Source organism: Aphis gossypii, chromosome 3 (genome assembly GCF_020184175.1).
Source record: "Aphis gossypii isolate Hap1 chromosome 3, ASM2018417v2, whole genome shotgun sequence".
In the NCBI taxonomy this organism is placed as follows: Eukaryota; Metazoa; Arthropoda; class Insecta; order Hemiptera; family Aphididae; genus Aphis; species Aphis gossypii.
In genome coordinates this window covers 21,009,881-21,030,760 of record NC_065532.1, presented here as the reverse complement: position 1 = coordinate 21,030,760, position 20,880 = coordinate 21,009,881, and the positions used below count along the sequence as shown (strand labels likewise).

General features: G+C 25.1%; 2 protein-coding genes across 2 annotated transcripts; one reads left to right on the top strand and one right to left on the bottom strand.

Moving 5' to 3' along the window:
• Nucleotides 1-1,471: 1,471 nt before the first annotated feature.
• LOC114132077 (repetitive organellar protein-like) lies at nucleotides 1,472-13,226 on the bottom strand. The gene is given in 14 exon segments (XM_027997463.2): nucleotides 1,472-1,658; nucleotides 1,835-1,902; nucleotides 2,047-2,100; nucleotides 2,103-2,298; nucleotides 3,659-3,848; nucleotides 6,047-6,221; nucleotides 10,089-10,161; nucleotides 11,031-11,115; nucleotides 11,275-11,418; nucleotides 11,496-11,647; nucleotides 12,451-12,583; nucleotides 12,644-12,782; nucleotides 12,867-13,031; nucleotides 13,095-13,226. Coding segments are annotated over 14 exon segments (1,800 nt in total). The 5' UTR covers nucleotides 13,144-13,226; the 3' UTR covers nucleotides 1,472-1,481.
• Nucleotides 13,227-15,521: 2,295 nt separating this feature from the next.
• Nucleotides 15,522-18,272, top strand: LOC114132052 (uncharacterized). Its single transcript, XM_027997429.2, has 2 exons — nucleotides 15,522-15,851; nucleotides 15,948-18,272. The coding sequence occupies exons 1-2, from the start codon at nucleotides 15,797-15,799 to the stop codon at nucleotides 18,128-18,130; spliced, it is 2,238 nt and encodes a 745-aa protein (XP_027853230.2). The 5' UTR covers nucleotides 15,522-15,796; the 3' UTR covers nucleotides 18,131-18,272.
• The last annotated feature ends 2,608 nt before the right edge of the window (nucleotides 18,273-20,880 follow it).

Here is a 20,880-nt window from a genome sequence, read left to right as displayed (position 1 = left end):
ACAAAAATAATGGATTTCAAACAATAAGCATTTTTGTCGTATAAGTGATAATAAAAAAATAAAAACAACACTTCACAATCAAAGTTCTCTTTTTTATGTGGAGAGAATGTTGTTTCTTAATAATTATGATTGTAACTTTCCTATTTTTTCCCGCGCAAAAACTTAAATGTTTGTAAAACGGTGACAACACATGCGGGTTAGGTTAGCCTAAGGATAGGTTTAATTTATTAATTCAATAAATTAGCATTAGTTTCCTTAAATATAATTTAAAAAAATATATGTATATATACTACAAGTAACCCATATTTATGTGGATTATAATATACAATATTTACTTATTTAGAACATTTATTTTAAAAGGAAATTGCGTTCCAAGTAAATCTTGTTTGTTTCCAAAAATTCTTAATAAAATATGTTTTGAATCAGTCCAGATGTCCAGTTGTAGTGTATTCACGCATACTGTGTAATACGGCCTCATAATTATATAAAAAACCGGTTTTATAGAATATTTTCTAGTTTCCGTTAAAGCTTGAGGGTAATGACCTGCATAAAAACAACGGTAGTATTTACTTGAACGCGTCTGTGTTTACGTGAACGTAAAGTAGTATTTACGACCGAAAACGATTATTGGATTGGATATTAGGTACAACTGTACTGTACTTGTACTGTGTACGACTGTATAATTACATTATCATAATTCATAGGTGACGTTTTTTAAATATTTTTATGTATTTTAAAATGATACAATGTTTATGCACTATAACGCTTAGCTACTTATACAAAATATACACGATTTTGACGAATTTTGTCAATATTTGAACTTCAAATACTAATAAAAAAATAATATTAAAAAATTTTAAAAATAATAATTGTATTCACTTTGCCATCAGAAACCACTCCTGAAGTTTTTAAGTGAAGCATTATTTCCACAAGTTATAACAGTTATGGTGTGTACAGACACAAAAACAAAACAAAAGATAAAACACATATCATTGTAAAATCAATACATTCATCACTTCGATTGACGATTGTTTTACTTAGGTATATAATGAAAATAAGTTTTTCTAAATTTAAGATTTATACGTTAATTTTATGTTTTTAATATCTACTAACTCTCGATAAAATTATTTAATAAAATTAATTAGTCTTTTTTGTACTATGATATGTTTTTATTTTATCTTAACTAGGCGTCCAGGCTCTTTGAAAACCATGATTTTACAATTATTTGAAATTGGTAGTATATATGAGAACGGAGAAGGTTCCTATTCTAGAAATTAAATTAACTAAAGTTCTAGATTAGGTAATATAAAAATATAAATGTTATCATATTAATATTTAATATATCTATATTATGTTTAATTGAACGGTTTTCCCGCACTCATCTCATAATTTAAAATTCAGAATTAAATAAATATTAATTGTAATAATTGTTAATTATAATTTATCGGATACAATAAATACATCTGAGATCCAAGATATTATTATATTTTATATTTTTTCAATTCCATTTCTAAGCGTTCGTTAGCGCTGGTTATTTGTTGACATTTTTTATTCAAATTATCTATTTGAGACTTTATATTTAATTCTTCACGTTTTGAATTAGTTTCTATAAGTTCAGTTTCTTTATTTAATTCGTCGATTTCATTGTCATACATATTCTAAAAATCAAATGTATTAAATTAAATTTATTTAATTACAAAAATATACACCTAAATGAATTTTAAATCTTATATTGGTGCATGCACTGTGCACAAAAAAAAAAACTGTACCAAATTACAATGTATTATAATTTAATATTGTAAAAATATAAACGAATATAATAAAAATAACGTACAATGGAGTTTGTAAGTTCCATTTCTTCATTTTCCAACTGTTCTAATTTTCCAAAAATATTTTGATGAACTAAATCTTAAATATAAAATGTTCATAAATTTATTAATCGTATTATTAATATTAATAATTATTAGTATTTAGGATTAATAGTATTATTTATAAAAATATTATATAAAAGTTATCAATTACCATTATAAGTTCAAGTTTATTTACCTTTAATAGCTTTTTCTATAGATACATTGATGTCCGCAAATTCTAGTATAATTTTTTATATGTTTTTATGTTATTTTCATAAGATACGATTAAATTTCTAGAGCCAATAATATCATTAGACTTTTTTTTAACTATTATTTCAGAAGTTGTTGTTTTTTTTTTAATTTCATCCACGATGATTTCTTTTCGCTTTGTTAGTAATTCATTATGTCTGTCCTGAATTTTTTTTAGCTTTTCATACAATAATGTCACCTAAAATTTAATTAATGTTTAAATTTTAAAGATAATAGAATAATATTTTATTATATCAGGTAGGTAATTCAAGTATTAAACAATTCTAGCACACGTGGAGTACAACTGGTTAGGTTAGTACAACTGGAGTACAAGGTATAAATAATAATACATTTTATTTAAAGAAATGCATGTTAATATTAATATAAAACCAATTTGGTGGAGGGTTTAAAATTCTACATAGGTTTATATCAAATGATCTAATAACTTATTAGTTATAAGTATCAGCTACATTAAGGGTTAGCACTCTTGGAAATTTACGAGAATATTACCGTTCTTGATGATGATAAAGGGAATTCCTGGAAACAATTGTCAAAAATTACAATTTTTTTTAGTTATTATTTTTAGTTATTTCACGTCTCTTAGTTTATGTATTTTTAACATATCAGGGAAAAAAGTAATTTTGTTCAGAATTGGTAAATTGGCTATACATTTTACTCTAATATTGATGAATTTTTTTAAAGTGCATTTAAATCCCGAGAAGAATGAGGAAAATTCATAAAAAAATCAATTTTAAAATTGTTTTGTTGATTATTATTTATTATAACACTAAGAACACTAATAAAATATTTATATGATAAATACCTAAAATATATACCTTTTCATTAATTTTCTATAGGTACATAGCAGTTGAAACTTAAAACCTATAATACATGGTACATTTGTTACTTAATATTAAAAAATTTCCATAATAGAATCATTGAAATGTGTGCCAGGTTACGTGAACCTATAATATTTATAAGCACTAAAAGTCTTTTTTCGCCAATATATTATATATCATCAATTTTTAAATAAGTTTAATTGTATAGGTGGCTTAACCTATAGGTCTCAAAAAAATGATATACAGATTATAATTTATATTTTACTAGTTTGAAATAATATGTTCTATAAAATTAGAATTTAATGTCACATTACATTGAACTTTTATTTGATGTTTGCGAAAAAAAATATAAATATTTATATAATTTACTCACATCATTGGCCGCCATCGATACCTATAGATATATTATTAGATACATGGTATTATAGCAGGGGTGGCCAAACCGCGTCTCGCGAGCCGCATGCGGCTCGCATCTTATCATACCTAACATTTTTATAAACAATTTTTTTTAATATGAATATATGTATTATAAAATAATATGATCTTTTTTTTTTTACATTTATTTTGGCTCTTCCATATTTATTAATACATTTGGTGGTTCGCGAGTCTCTTCTCGCTGGCCACCCCTGTATTATAGTATAAATGTAATATGTTTATATATTTGTGTATAGGTCATCACAAATTAATAAGAGTAAATCTATAATCTGGTTTTAATTTTACCTTACTAGATTTTCTGTCGTTCTGTAACTCTTCTAGATATGAACCACTCATCAGTTGATCATCGGTGTACTTTTTTTTAGTTGTTTGGAATAATACATCTAAGCATTGTAAATCATTATATAACTTTTCGATATTTTTAGTTGTTACGATCAATTGAGTATTGGACTTGTGAATCGTATTTTCTAAATGACTGTATTGATACGATATATTTTAGAATATTTAGATGATTAATGATAGGGTGATAGGTAATGTAATACGATTATTTTGCATTTTTAAAAAAATTAATAATGAGTTATTGATAAGCCTATTTACTCATAAATCATAATATTTAAAATAATTCATATTTATCGTTAAACAAAAATTTGATATCGTCTGACGTCTACACTTAATCATGTGATCTAGTTTTATAATTTATAATATAATGACATGTACTATTAGTTACACTATAGTTGCTTAGAACAATTAATCTAATTACCTATGTTTTTTATGAGCAACTATGTGTCTACATATCATATTATGTGTGTAACCTTGTATACATTTGTAATTATAACGTTCAAAATATTTAGGTAATATGTATATATTGTTACGGTCACTGTAGGAAGTTTGGGAATTATTCGCATTGTTCGATTAATTTAAATTTAAGAAATGTGAAAATGATAATATTTTAAAACTCTATAATAATTAATAGTCATTATTTTCTTACAATGGGGTAAAGTCCTGAATCACTTGGTTATTGTGGATTAATTTTAATTATTATATTACTATTATTTAATACTTATATATAAAAATACAGTAAATATTTATAAGTATAATTTGAGTTATTGGAATATACATTAGGTATTGTACTTTGTGGTAGTTGTTAAATAGGTACCCATCCATATATAAATTTTGGTTTTATAGAATTTGTTTAGTTCATTAGTTGTTAAATTATATTTTATATATAATATATAATATATTATAATTTATATTGTATATTATATGTATTCTGTTATAACAGAATTACTACTACAAAACTATATTTTGTACTTATAAAGCATCCATATCTGCAACGATTCACCAAACGACCAAACATACTCAATTCCATTATTTTCTTTAATACCTAATAAATTTATTCTAATTATTAATTTTTGAATTCTTATGTATAGGCAGTTAAATCTTATTAGAAAACACTAATTTATATTATATAGGTACACAGGCACGTATAAAAAAAAATTTAAGAGGTTTATAAAAAAACATCCAATAATCAATATTACGTATATTATCTTTTTTATTCTACAAAATCAAAACATTGAAATTTTCGGTGAGGAAATAATAGGAGTGTTGAATCCCCTGTAAATGTAGATTATAGGACTTAACGCTTATATGAGGCGCATAGAACCACAACAGCTTAACCCACAAAAAATCAAATTCTGTTTTATGTGATGAAAAGTTTCAGATTGATATAATATTTGAAATCCACTATGGCTTATCCCTCAAAAAAAATTATTCGCTAGATGGCAGCACATAATTCGTTTGGCATTGATATTTAGATTATTATTTTCAGTGCTATAATGGCCTAACCTGTTGATAGCGGGTTAGGCCATTTTAGTTTTCAGATTAATTTGCCGCCAATATGTTAAGCTACTGATAAAAATAATAAGGTTATCATTATGTTGTTATTTTCAATCTGTTAAATCCAATCTAATAATAGATTATAAATTATTGGTACACAGTCTTTTAAGATTTAGTAGTGAACTTGTATAGTTGTATTAAATTCTCTTTTATTCATTTATTAATTAATATAGAATTCATTGAGATTTGACCATAATTTTATGATATTATCATTCAAGGATTGTACAGTTGTGATACAAACTTATATTTTTTTCAAAATATGTAAACCAATAGTTTAAAAAATATTATAATTATTTCAAAACCTCATAAATTACTATAGTTAAAATTTATTATAGATATTTTACATCAAAATTTTTAAAAACAAAAAAATGTATGTATCAGCTTAATAATTTATATAGTAAAAAAAGGATGATTTTCATTTGAAAAAAAGTAATATGTATTGTAATTGGATATTCTTTAAAATCTAAATAATTTGAAATTGAATTAAATATTAAGTATACTTTAAAGTTTTAGAAATTAGAATTTGAATAAATTAATTATTAAAGCACAAAATTGAGATGAATATGATTGGTGAATCACACTATACAGTATTAGAAGATATTTTTCTGTCGTTAGATAATATCAACTTGAGTAAAATTTAATCGGGGAAATTATCTCTAAAAATACATAGGTCTTTAAGTAAGTATCCAATTCAATATTTAATTTAATAGATATGTGTGTAAAATATTGAACAGAATACTTTATATAATAATAACTTAAAATTTAATTAATACTTACTGAATATATTTAATACATTTAACTTCTAAGTCATCACTATTTTGATAACCATTCATCATGAGCTTATTCTTTTTTTTCGAATCAAATAATTCATCGTTTAACTTTTTTAAAACTTGTGTGCTTACATCTCGGTTTGATCGGACATTATTAATAAAGCAAGTAGCATTTTTTAAATCTATAAATTGTTTTTGTATATTTTAACCCAATTAACAATAAATAAATTAAAACAAAAGAATAAATAATAATAATAATAATAATAATAATAATAATTACAACCATATAATTATTAATTGAAAATTAGCATCAAAAATTACTTTTGGTTATTACTTATTAGTTACCAATACATCTATTAAAGCTTTAACGATTTATACAATTTTTATATATACGATGAGCAAAATTAAATTACAATATAAACAGCAGGTACAAATGGAAACATTTGTGGTTTTTACTTTTTATCTTTAAATTTGAAACTTTAAAATAATATATAATAATTTGTTATTTTTTCCTTATAACACTTAAACAAGAAAAAAACTTTTCTAAGTATTTGATGCTTATATATCTTAAAATTTAAAATAAAACAATAGTTATAGCAGATAATAATTTATGGTTTTTACCTTTAACAATATAATATTAAGTTTATAACATTAAGATAATAATAATTCATAATATTAACACACCCAATATAATATAATTGTTAATAATAATATTTTTGAACTTGAATAATTGTAAATCTGTGTTCAAAGTGAACTATTATTTATTTCTATAGAGTATAAGTATAGGTAAGTACATATCAATTATCTATATTATACCTACGTCCTACATAATACAGTATTTATGTAATATGTTTATGGTTTATCGTATTAAGTAAGTAAAATTGTATATTTCCTTATTATATTTTGAAGTTAAAACATGGTTTTATAACAATTTTATATAGGCAACACTTATATATACTTCTATATATACATAAAATTGTTAACAATATAATTAACCAGGTATATTTGTATTCCACAAATATGTGTGCCCTTTTAATAACTTTCTTTTTTCTATTGATACAATTATTAGGTACATTAAACGCTTTAACACATTAACGACTTCTAAACACTCAAACAATTATATTTTGGAAATCCAATAAAAAGGATGATAATACTATATGATAATTATAGTAATATAACTTTGGAAGACAAAAATATGAAACCTTTTTATCCAAATGTATTTTGACAAGTACCTAGCACATAACTACAACACCTTATAAGTTCAAACCAAGTAAAAGAAGCTTTCAGCTATGTATGAAATAAGTATGAATGAATGTGTAGTTAAGGATATGACGTAAGTGCTAGTACAGTGCTCAATTTGGGGGGGGGGCACAGGAAGATGGAGTATCCCAACTAATTTTTCAGAAATTTTAGCATTCCTCTACTTATATTTATAAGAGGAACATACGGGACGCTGGTACGCTGCATCATTCTGCAATTTTATTAAAATGCACGTGATAACATCATAATTTTGACAATTTATTTATTTATGATAATTTATGGAACTATTTAAATAAATAGTTAATGGATTGTTTTTTATTTAGTTACTTTTAAGTTGTTACATTTAATAAGGTATAACTATAATATACAATATAATTTTTACAGAAATTGTTTTTTGTGATTGATAATTTATAAGTATTTTTTATATGTTTAAAGAGGGGGAATAAGGGGTGTGGAGGCATAGCCCCCACGGCTCAGTACCTAATGTTTAAAAAGTGATGGGGACGCTCTTTTTTTAAAAGTTTACAGAGTCCCTCTACTTTAATTTTGCCAAGTTGAGCACTGGGATACGTAAATGGTCCAAGCAGGTTTTAGGTAATCATTTTATCTATTATTTATAGCGAGTATTGACAAATTCACATAAAATATAATTGACTAATAATTGAATTAAATATTAGTAATTGTTCAAGTTTGTAAATTGTGAGAGAACTTGATATTCTCTTAAATATACTAAAAATTTATGTTATCCCAATTCCATAGGCGCCCGCAGAAATTTTTTTAGGAGAGGGCAATGTTAGGATTTGTTATACAATAAATAGTAATTTATCTGTAAACATTCAATTTAAAACATATTTTTGAAAAGCTAGGGGAGGGCAAATGCCCCAGTTTGCCCCCCCCCCTTGCGGGCGCCTAAGCCTAATTCTACATATGAATCCTATATTCATGTTTAGAATATGATTGAATAAAATTATTGATTTCAGTCAAAAATTATATTAAACATCACTATTTTAAATCACTATTGTATTACTTATGAATTTATATAGGTAGGTACGTCAAATATTTTAGCCAAACAATTGTATAATTAGTATTTAGAACATGATTTATTCTGGAAACATTTGTTAAACATAGGTAATAAAAGAGATATTCTGTTTGCAATTTTAAAATTCTTTGGAGTAAAATGATTTTGAACAAATAATTGTTAATGACGTTAATGCCCAAAATAATTAAAAAAATTACTGTATGACTGATAGTTTTCGTAAATTAAATATTAATTCTGTTTTTACAATATATTAAGTTATGACTGTTATGAGCATATAAAGATATTAAATGAGCAATTAGCCGGAAGTGTTCTTGGAAAAAAATTAAAATGAACACTGTTGATTACAACCCTTGTGAAGTGGCTAACTTTTGTCCCAAAATCACCATTATTATTTTGTTTAATCACCATTTTCATATACGACGGCCTACGCCTGGGAAACAGAATAACCGGGGTGGTTATCACTCCTTTTACTTTTATACATAAGTACATTTATTTAAGGAGGTATTTTTTGTTATTTTCATGATATAATCATACATTTAAAATATAAATATAAATTGAATATATTTATTGGAGAGGAGTCTATGGTTGAATGGATTTTAAAAATATAAGCTATTTTTATTTCAATTTTTTTTCTATATAGCTATAATCGATTAAAAGTATGTGATAAATGATAATTATTGAATTATAGACTCCACAAATTGTATAGAGTAAAGAACTAAAGACGACCTTCTTTACTTGGCTAAATAGTCGGATACCAGCAAACGGCTACCGTCTATTGTTTTTCCAAACGGCTCCCGTGGGAAAAAGAATTAAATTAAAGCATAGTCATGTCAGTATACCTACATTTTTAAAAAACAAGATTTCATTAGGACAGCGGTTCCCAAACTTTTACGATTACGGTACCTTAAAAAATAGTTATGTTTCGCGGAATCCCTATATCTTAACTCAAACTCAACTCCTCCAATTAATAAAAAAAAAAAAAAACAAATATCAGTAAACTAAAAAACGTTTTAACAATACTGTTAATGATTATTCATTATTAAAATTAGTTTAAAAAAACAATTTTCAATCAAAATTTTAATAATAATTTTTCCAAATATAATATAAAATAATTTTCTCAATATCACATACATCTAGCAGAACTTTTGACATTGTCCCACGAAACCCTAAGGACTAAGGTTCCGCGGAACACACTTTGGGAAACACTGCATTAGAAACATCATTGACAAATTTCCATCGAGTGAAATAACATGTATGGATTTAATAAAAAAAATTGCCCAATGTATGACTTTTTTATATTTCTACTTATACAATACACATGCATTTTTTTAATTTTTTTAACGCTAAAATTTAATTTAATTTTAATGAAAAATTCACATTAATATATGATTTTTCTATAGGTATATTTTTTATAATTTACTTTACACCAACACATGTTTATCATGTACTTTTTTTAGACAGTTTTAAGTCTGTATATGAAATGAAAATGAATTTATGTTGTAAAAAACCGGAGCCGTTTGGAAATTTACCTGGTCGTAAAACCTTTTTTGACGGGGGTCGTTTGGAAATTGATCTTGTAAAACGGGAGCCGAATGGGCTACAACCGACTAAATATCTTTACCCAAGAGTTAGTTAAATTTAAATAGGTAAGTAAATTTTACAATACCTGCCCATTATAAATTAAGACCGCTACAGGTAGTATTATTGTTATGGTAGGTATCTGTGTATAATAGATTTTTGGAAATCTTACTTGTAATAATATCTTGTTCCATAAAATGTATATTCTTCATTAACGTATTTAAAGAAGTCACTGTATTATAGTTCTAAAACAAATTTATATAAATATAATTAATACAATAAATAAATATGTTAACTGGAGTTTTAAGTTAGAAATTAAAATATATTTAAAATTAATATTCATAAGAATGTTGCAGAATAACTGTAGACAAAGTTAAAATTATATTGTTCAATAAATTTGTTTCAAGAATAATATAATATACCAAGTACATTTAATCGAATGTTACGTATTTACTTTGCACAGAACGAGTGTATTTTAATATATATATAATATTTTGTAGATTAATAGAATCAACCTGTGGCGTAGACATGATTTCTGAAAGGGGGGATCAAAAATAGAAAACGACATAGCTAAATAGGAGGAGGAAATTAGAAAATCCCTCACCCTCTCAATCTCAAAACTTTTTACTTAGGTAGGTAGTAAAATATTTATCAATAAGAAACAATAAATATAATTTTAATTGGTTTAAAATTCACATTAAACACAATAAGATAAGCTATAAATTATGATTAAGTATAATTATAATAATTATAATTGTCATCGACCATTTTGACCAAATAAACATTACTTTGCTATAAATAAACCAAAATATAATTCATAATATAACAAAATATTACATTATAGTTCATACTGCATACTAAATATTCTAAGCAAAAACAAAAAATAATAATGCCAATGGGGGGATCTGACCTCCACGTCCCCCCTTGTATAGTCCCTGGAATCAACATTAGACTTCAATATGAAATTATATTTAAAAATGGTTAGATGTTCCAACAATAATCAAATATTTAATTGAGGTTGAAAAATATAAGTTTTAGTGAAAATCTAGTCAATCTTTCTGATTTTATACATAAAATTTAAACCAACGATAAATTAAGAAAAATAAATTATTACCTGTTGTAAATCCATAAGAATTGTTTCATTCGCAAGATTATGAGTTATTAGAAAATCAGCCCAATCAACATCATACAATAAACTTCTGAAATATATTATCTCAAGTTAAAATTTTAGTTTTAATTATAAAATTATTAAAAATATCAATGTTACTAAGTAGTGCGTCTTAAAATTAATTGGTAAATGAATATTGACTTTTATTAGTTTATTTAAAATTAAAATTATATTAAGAAAATTGACTCACTTACTATGTGTAAGCAAGTTTAACGGTTTAAATACGTTCGTTTGTTTAAGAGAATCAATAATTTTCCTTACTTCTTTATACATATTAAAATTACTAATTTCTGGGTTTATTATATCCTTACTTATATTTTGTTTCATATATTCTCTATAGGAAAATATTTGAAATAGGCTTATGATTATTTGTATTATTAATAACATGTATATGCATCAATATTATTGTACTTTTCATTATTTTTAAATTCAAAATCTGAAAGAATTTCTTTTGAAACTTCCTTAATACTTGTATCTAGTTCATTAACGATTAACTTAAAATCGGTAACTCGTTTTTTTATTTGACTTTCAATTGAATTTATTTGTACCAATATTTCTACAATCTGGTATTTAAATATTAAATTCAAATATACAAATAATTAGTATCGAACAAAAATTATATTGAATAAAAAATATGACGTAATTAGGATACCCGATTTATTACTGTACTTCATAATTTTCGTTTTTATATAAAATATGATTATTATTATTAACATTTAAGTATTTAACACAATTTTATTTGTTCAAAAATGAAGGTTATCAGATAATTGCATTTAAAATTTAAAAAAAATTCGAGTATTCCCAAGGTTATCAATTTAAGTTTTATGAATTTAATTGTATAACGTTTTTGTTAGTTAAATAAAATATTTAGTTTAATATCAAAACTGATGAAGACATTATAATATAAAACTTTTAAACAAACTGTGTTAATATTTATACAATTGAATAAATGAAATCAATAAAACTATTATACCTATAACCTATTTGTGGATAATTACTAATTAGATATTAAAGGATCATTTAATAAATGATTATTTGATTTAAAATTTATAGACTCAATCATAAATATTATTAAATACCTAACATTCACACAACAAATGATTTTTGTCCGCGTTGGTCAAATACAACCCTAAATTAGTCGATTAAATCAATTTTGGTCTGCTTTTGTTTTCAATGAACGGTCGTAGAAGAAAAATTACTTGACCGTATTACTTTTAGCAAAATTTAAGCGAATTAAGGGATTGTTGAAAGAATAAAGAGACGCTTCATGACATTAGTCACACTTAACTTGGGGTTATTCTTATTAACTTATAATGAAAACTGATTTAATTAATTAATGTAAAAAATATTGAATCTTTTAATATACTTTTGTCTTATTTATAGTATTTTGTGAATGTAATTTATTTTGTACGTTTAATGATGTATCTAATGCATTTTTAACTTCAAGGAACAGAAGTCTAGTTTGTTCAATTTCTGCTTTGATTTTTCTCTTTGATAGCCTACAACGAATTAAAAATTAAAAATCAGACAATGTTTTAATGTAAATTTTACAATATAACCTCTGAAATAAATGTGTTGTGTTTAATATATTTAATATTTTTTGTTTTGATTCAATCATAGCTTTATTTTTTTTTAGTTTTAGTTTCATTGATTTTACTGGTTGAGAGTTTAATGCCTCTTTGAAATATATAAAATTATCTAAAAATTAATTTCCAACACTAATAAACACTATAAAATAAATTATATACGCTAAAATTGATTTAATAATATTGTTAATTTTACTGTCTGATTTTTCTTTATCAGTTCTTAAATATTTGTACACCATTTCTGTTTTAATTTTTCGTTCTTTGAAATCCAAAATCGATTTATGGTATTTTTCTAATGATCTAAGCTCACTTAATACATTAATATACATACTTTTTTTGTGATCAAACTCTAAAGGTTGTTCTATAATTAAAACATTAAAAATATAGAAAATATGATTTAAAAATAATAATTGAAAAATAATACTTGTTAATATTGATGTGATATAATCAAAAAGCAAATTAACCTGAATCATTTTTATGAATTGCTTTTAATCATTTATTTTATTTAATAAATAAAAAGTTATTGATTTAAAATATTTAGGGCATTGGTGTCATGGTTACACTTAAAATGTATCTTGTTGTGTGTTTTCCACCGTTAGGTTGGTTTGTATGAGTTAAATTATAAATAAGTACAAAATTATGAATAGCTTACAGTGTTTGATAACAAACAGGTTCATTATTCTATGTGGTATAGTAATTATTATATACCTTTATTTATTATTTATAAATTAAAATAGATAATAATAATTTAATCTGCTCAAAACAGTTAAAAAATAATATAGATTTATAAAAAAATAATTTGATGAAGTAGGTATTAAAAAAAACTTGAAACAAAAAAAAGCTATAAGAATAGGTTATTCAAGTACTTTACTTATTATTTGAAAACAACTGTAATGAAATTGGTATTATATTCAATAATTTTATTTGGTTACTTTCATATTATAAAATACGTATGCAAGCAGAAAAAGAATACCCTGGACCTACCCTGGTCCAGCGAGGGAATAATACGTCACGGACAGATGAAAGTAAATTTATTCAAGCATCTCTACGCAACACCCAGCTATATAGTGGAAATGGTCTCGAATCTCGAAGACAGCAAATGTAACATGGGCATAAGCAGAATCGGGATGTTCGCTGGACAGAGTATCTACTATTTAGTATCCACCTGAGTTGAACAATATATTTTGAAAAGAGTTAACTTAACAAAATATTATAGATATTAATTATAGCTAGTATAATTATTTCTTTCCGTTGAATTAAACATTTATATATATTTTTGAATTCTCTATATTCTCATTAGGACCTCAAATCAAATTTATGCCAAAAATCTATTGTGGCCACTCAGTGGCGTAGATACGATTTTTTCTGGGGGGGGGGGGTAATGAGTTTCCACCCCCCGTAAATACGCCACTGTGGCCACTTAAATAGTTTTATATTTTTTACAACATAAAAAGGTAGGTAAGTGGATACCACACTAAAGATGTCGAGTGGGTCATTATTATTAATATGCTGAATTTGAATTTAATGATATCTTATTGTATAAGAAAAGCAATTCTGATCGGAAACACCAACGGTCTGTTCGCCTATATCACTAATAACTAAAATATTTCTAATTTTCATAACATGTTTTTTTGATATAGCTGTTAAAATACGTATTTTACTTTTAGTAGTATAAAGTAGGTTAGTAAGCAGTAAGCGTAAAAAACCAATACATCACTGTAAAATCATAATATCCTCGCTCCGCTTAGAATCTTAAAACATAAATTTCTTAGAATCTATAATCTATACGAGTATTATAATAAAAGTAAAACTTTGAATCCACTAAAAATTTACGCATCAGCCACAATTTGAAAAACGATACCTTATATTCTTATTATAAACCAATTATCGAAAATTTGGTACCAGAAAAAGTATTTAAAAACGTTCGATGTAGCACTTCCGACTGATGCATAAAATCGTGGACACCCCGCCCTACCGCACCCGGCTACACCTACCATACTATATGAGCCAGGTAATCAAAATCCGAAGCGCTTCTGTCAATATATTGCCTACCTACATGTACTTAATATATTAATTTTCTTACCAATTACCATAAAATTATAATATAGATAATAAGTATAATTACTGATGAGTATACCTATTATATCTAAAATAAAAAACTTATATTGTATTGCCCATTGATATAATGAATTAACTAAATTTATTTTTCTTCCTTTTTGAGCTGGTAATTCGGCGCTTACCTTGCTTGCCTTGACCACACGTTACTGATGTATAAAGCATAAATAAATTTAACTATAATTTTACTGCATAATCATGTGCTTATACCTATAATTTAAATATCTAAATTCAGACTAGCAAATCTATTAGGGTAAATTAATTCCCTGCCAATCTTATAAATACCAAGAATATCTTCATAGTTCATGATAAATAGCACTTTGCGGAGAATATTACCTAATTAGTAATGAACTAAAATAACTCAATAGTCAATAGTAAACGTTTAAATGGACAGTTATAGTTCTTACAATAATTCTAATAAATTTGGAACAGTGTTGGAAGGTGATTTCTACTTTAAATACTGTTTTTTATGACTGGAGTCTGGAAGTCTACCTCTATATATTTATTTTATTGAATTCGTGCCTGTATAAAACATTTTTATTTATTTCAACTTGCTAGTATGAAATAACCATAATTCATATAATCATATGAATCATGAAATTTGAACAATAAATAATTATACTATATCTGTTATAAAGTATAATATATTCAATGTATCAAAATAGTAAGTAGGTAATTAATGTAACCGCCAACCGGCCTTCGAGTAATGTAGCGGTGCCTAGCGGTATTCGTGTTAACTAAATTAGTACCGCCAAAAATCGTGCCGCTTTTTTTCACAAAGCGTTATCACTTTTTCTTCTTTACAATAAAATTCTACATCGTGTTTCCGATACTTGTCCATCCATTTTATTATATACCTAACCTAACTTTTTGTGTTATTTAATATTTTGTTTTTAAACAGCATTGTCATAATTCGTTTATTCAAAAACACTAGTGATTGGATAATTGTATGCATATTGCATATTAGTAGAGCATTCATAGATATTAAATTTAATTACGTGAAACATTATTATGAACAAACTTCTAGGTGTAAATACTTTGAATAATTCTCAATGTTCAATTAGTGGTAAGTATAATGATTGAAATAAAATTAAATAATTTATCTAAGTATCATATTGCATTTATGTATTCTAATCTTTTATTATTTTCATACTTCTTTTAGATTCATTTAATAGGCAGCATGATGCATTAGAGGATGAAGAGTCTGAAGAGTCTGAAGAGTCTGAAGAGTCAGTTATTACAACTGATCCTTCAGATGATCAAATTTTAAATGATCTATCTGCCAGAACTCAAAAAATTCAATTATTGCAAAACACACTTGACGATGCTAATAACTTAACTGAGACACTGAAGAACCAATTGGAGAAATCAAGCACAATAGAACACTTACTAGAACTGTGTGAACAATATGTAACACCATCTATTTATATGTTAGTTAAAAATGAATTGTTAACTAATAATAAAAATGTTAATATTATACAGTCTTCAAAAGATAAGTATTTCAAGAAACAGCTTGCTTTAACTTTACATTTTTATTGTCCAGCACTCTTAAATTTTCTAAAAACATCATATAATCTTCCATCTTTGCCAACTCTGAAAAAAGTCATTCGTCGAAATAATGTGAAACCAGGTCTAAATGATTTTGTATTTAATTTTATAAAGTTTAAATTTAGTAATTTTAAACTTGACGCTCTAGATTGTGTTCTTTATGCAGACCAAATGTCTTTACAAGCATACCTTTATTATAATATTTCTCAGGATAGTATAGTTGGGTTCAATCAATCAAGTTCACATAAAACCTATGATAAAGCAAATCAAGTTCTTGTTTTTATGATAAAAGGTATAAATTATGAGTGGAAGCAAATCATTGCGTATTATTTATTATCTTGCTGTACCTTTAAAAATATAACTTCAATAGTTTTCTCTGTTATTCGCCGACTTCGAAGTATTGATTTTAATATTAAAGCTCTTGTTTCTGATCAATCAAAAGAATTAGTAAGTTTTTCAAAAATGATGGATGTTTCTTCTAATAAACCTTATTTTGATGTCGATGGTCAAAGAATAGTATACATTTTTAACCCACCTACTCTTTTGAGAACTACCCGTGATATGTTTTATGAGCATTCTCTCTATGTTAATGATGAGGTTGTAGAAAAAAAATATCTAGACATGTACTACAATGATGTGTCTAATTCTGATCTTTGTTCAACGGTAGAACTTACACACAAACCTATTCATCCAGGGCCTTATGATGAGATTAATATCAGTCTAGCAACACAAGCATTTAGTTGCGGTATAGCTGAAAGTATGTCTGTAGCAATGAACAGAGGAATTTTGCCCTTAAGTGCACAACCAACAATTAATTTCATTAATAATATGCATAAATTATTTGATATTTTCAACAATCCATATAAAAATACTACCCCTCAAAAAGATTTCTTATTTTTAATGACTGAGTTATTTAAAAAAATGACAGTAAAAGATAATTCTAATAAATTAGATATAACATCTAATATAGAATTCATAAGTGGGTGGTTGGTTTCAATAAGTGGCTTAAATATGTTGTGGGAAACTCTTGATCCAACTATTAATAGAGAATATTCTTTGTGCACTCATTGGTTGAATAAAGATTTTTTGGATAGTTGGTTCGCTAAACCAAGAAGATCAAATGTTAAAAATTTTAAACTTACCTCCATACAATTTGTTCAGACATTTCAAAAATTGTTTTACAAAGATTATTTTGAATATTGCCCCAAAGAAAATTTGAAACTAGATCTTGATCAAATTATAAGTAAAATAAATGACCTACCTTTATCTAATAACATTTTTTATGTAACAAATTCTCAACAACATAATCTTTTTAAATGTTCTCCAATTGTTATTGGCACGGTAGATTATAGATATTTAAAAATACCAGAGAAAAATATTTTACTATATATCGGTGGGTATTTAATGTTTGAATGTTTAAAGAAACATAATTGTGAAATTTGTATCAATTATGCCTATTGTCAAAACACAATAGTCCAATCTTTATATGTATCATTCTTACAATCTTATTCTGAGAACTCAACTTCCACAGAAATATTATACCAAAACAATTTTCTAGATTACATTAAGGGCTTAGAATATATTTTTGTAGCTACTTTTCCAGCAGTTTCAATAAAAGATAATGTTGGGTTCCTATTGAAAGATAGTTTATGCAATGTACAATTTAATCATCCTTGTAATCATTTTGACAAAACATTCTTGCTTAATTTATATATTCGCTTAAGAATTTTTATTACTATTAAGTTTTCTAATAAGATAACACCACTTGAAAAATTTACATTGTCGACCTTTACATAATAATTATATAATTTAATTAAAAAAAAAAAAAAAAATGTTTATATTTAAAAGTATGTTGTCATTCATTTTTTTTTCTATAACTTATTGACTGTATTTTATTAAAATGTATTTTTAATTTTGTGACTGTATTATGGTAAATAAAATTTTTGGAATTACAAAACCTTATTATTAGCAGTAAAACCTATTGTACTAAATGATTATATAATATACAGGTATATGTGTGTGTGCGTAAATATATTCTTTTTATAAAGAAATGATCTGAAATCATTTTAACCTCTATATAATAGGTTTTATTTAAAAAAAAATACAATTATAAAAAAATGTGGAATTTGTAAATATTAATTGAAATCAAAAGTTTAGTCAAATTAACTTATTAAAGCACGATGGTATACAAAAAAAAAAATTTGCTCAACCAACCATCTTTATTTTTGTTTTTTTAATTATAAGTATTTTAAATTTGTTGAATCACTCTGTAGATGATTTAATATATTAAAATGGTGTTGGAAAGCATTTTTTATTACTCATGGAGTAGCTTATTAATTTAAACTTCTCATGTGAAATACATAGATTAACAATAAAAAATAGTTATTGAACATTCCATTAATTTAACTACGTTTACATTCTCTAAAAATATGAAAAGAACATTGAAAGGTGTATCTAGCCCACTTAATAGGTACTAAACTTAATAAAATCACAGTACATTTTTACAATATACAATCAAGAAGATTTAAACCAAAATTGCATAAATCATAATTATCTTTGCAAAATATTTAAAAGGAAAAAATTAAAATAATTTATTCACTTTTGTATATAAATTTTATTTTATGTTATAATGTTTTATTGTATTATTTTCTTTGTCAGATTTAGTATTACTTAACACTGGTATTATTATTTTTTTCATTATGTATCAAACATAATTTTGTAGTTGAAATATGTGGAATGTATCATATTATTAATCAACACATTGTGTAATTGATTGTTTAGTAAATAAAAATTGTACTTAAGTATCTATAATAATATAGACTATAGTATTAAAGCCTAAACCACGATGTAGAGAAGTATCTTCTCTACATCGTGGCCTAAACACAATAATTTATTATAAATTATTATAATACTTTTATACAGGTTTATCAGAAATTTAGAAATCTATAATAGTGTTATCACTTTATCAGGACCTGGAGACCCTGCCGATTTCTCACAATAGTTCGAGAAATAGCCACTATAGCACTATAATCGCAGACCAAGAAACCGGAAGAGGTGCTACTTGCTATTATTTATCCATGGCAAGGACTAAGAAAAAAGGTCTATAATTGTTACATTTATTTATTTTTAAATACATAGTAAGGTTACATACCTATAATATGTGTATAATAAAATAAACAAATAAAATAGAAAAGTAATAAGAATAAAAATTATCAAAGATTATATTAACAACTTAATAACATTATAATTACAATTTACAAATTAAAATTATAACAGTCACTATATTAAATTCCTAATTTATAATTTAAATTAAATGTTTGTAAAATTTAATGATGACAAACAATAAACACAGAAATTGGCCACGCCAGCGTTAGTGTTGTCAAATACTATAAATGAAAATACGGGACAAACAATGATAATTGTAGACGACATAGCCCCCTGAAAATACTCGGACGCGCTCTATGTGTCAAATACTGAATTTCATATTAATATACTAATACGAAGACCGCCCAATTTTAAAAAGCTATATCTCGCTAAAAATTAACAAAAATGATAATTCGAACGATAAAATTTTAAAAAAATAACCTTATTAATTTAGTACACTTTAAATATGGGTTGCTATTTGAAAATAAAAAGTTGATAGTGGTTTCACTATTAAATAAATGGGTGAAAAAAATAAAAATTTCATACAGTTACATTTTAGAAGTGCTTAAATTTAAATTATCATCTTCACCACTATCAGATAGAGCTGTGTCAATGGTTTTTGATGAAATGTCAATAGAAAAACAATTTATATCCTACAATTCCCAAAACGATATGTTTTCGGGTTATGAAGATTTTGACAATTTGGCAAATTTGATTGATTCAAAAAGTATTTTACAGTGTAATCAAGCCTCAGTTATAATGTTAAAAGGTATAAAACATTCATGGAAACAAGTAATTGGTTACTTTCTTTCAAATGGACCTATACTAGGAGTAAAACTTAAAACTATTATATCAAGTACAATTTACAAAATACATTCAATAAATCTTATTCCAAAAGTCATTATTTGCGACCAAGGAACAAATAATCAACAATTAAGAAAACTACTCGGCGTGACAAAAAATGAACCATGGATAATTTATGAAGATAATAAAATATTCTTTATGTACGATACACCTCACCTTTTAAAATCGGTTAGAAATAATTTTAAAAAGTATGACTTCAAGCATCAAAACAAAATATACTCATGGACAGATATTATAGCTTTTTATAATCTTGATAAAGATAAAGTGCCAAGACTAGCCCCAAAGCTTAAAGAAATACATAACAAGTTGCCTCCATTTTCTCCAATGCGTGTATGTTTGGCAGCACAGACTTTTAGTCACACTGTAAGCTCTGCAATCTTAACACTTGTATCAAATAATCAACTTTGTTCCAAAGCAGTCTATACTGCAAAATTTATCAAGCTGTTAGATAATTTATTTGATGTGTTTAACAGCGTCTCATTTGATGAATGCAAAGTATTTCGCAGACCTCTATCTGAAAATACAATCCATTGGAAATT

What these genes read in the sequence shown, in the direction of transcription:
- LOC114132052 (XM_027997429.2), top strand. Translation starts at nt 15,797, where the DNA reads ATGAACAAACTTCTAGGTGTAAATACTTTGAATAATTCTCAATGTTCA. An exon ending in TTCTCAATGTTCAATTAGTG is followed by an intron (nt 15,852 to 15,947) that starts GTAAGTATAATG and finishes TACTTCTTTTAG; the next exon opens with ATTCATTTAATAGGCAGCAT.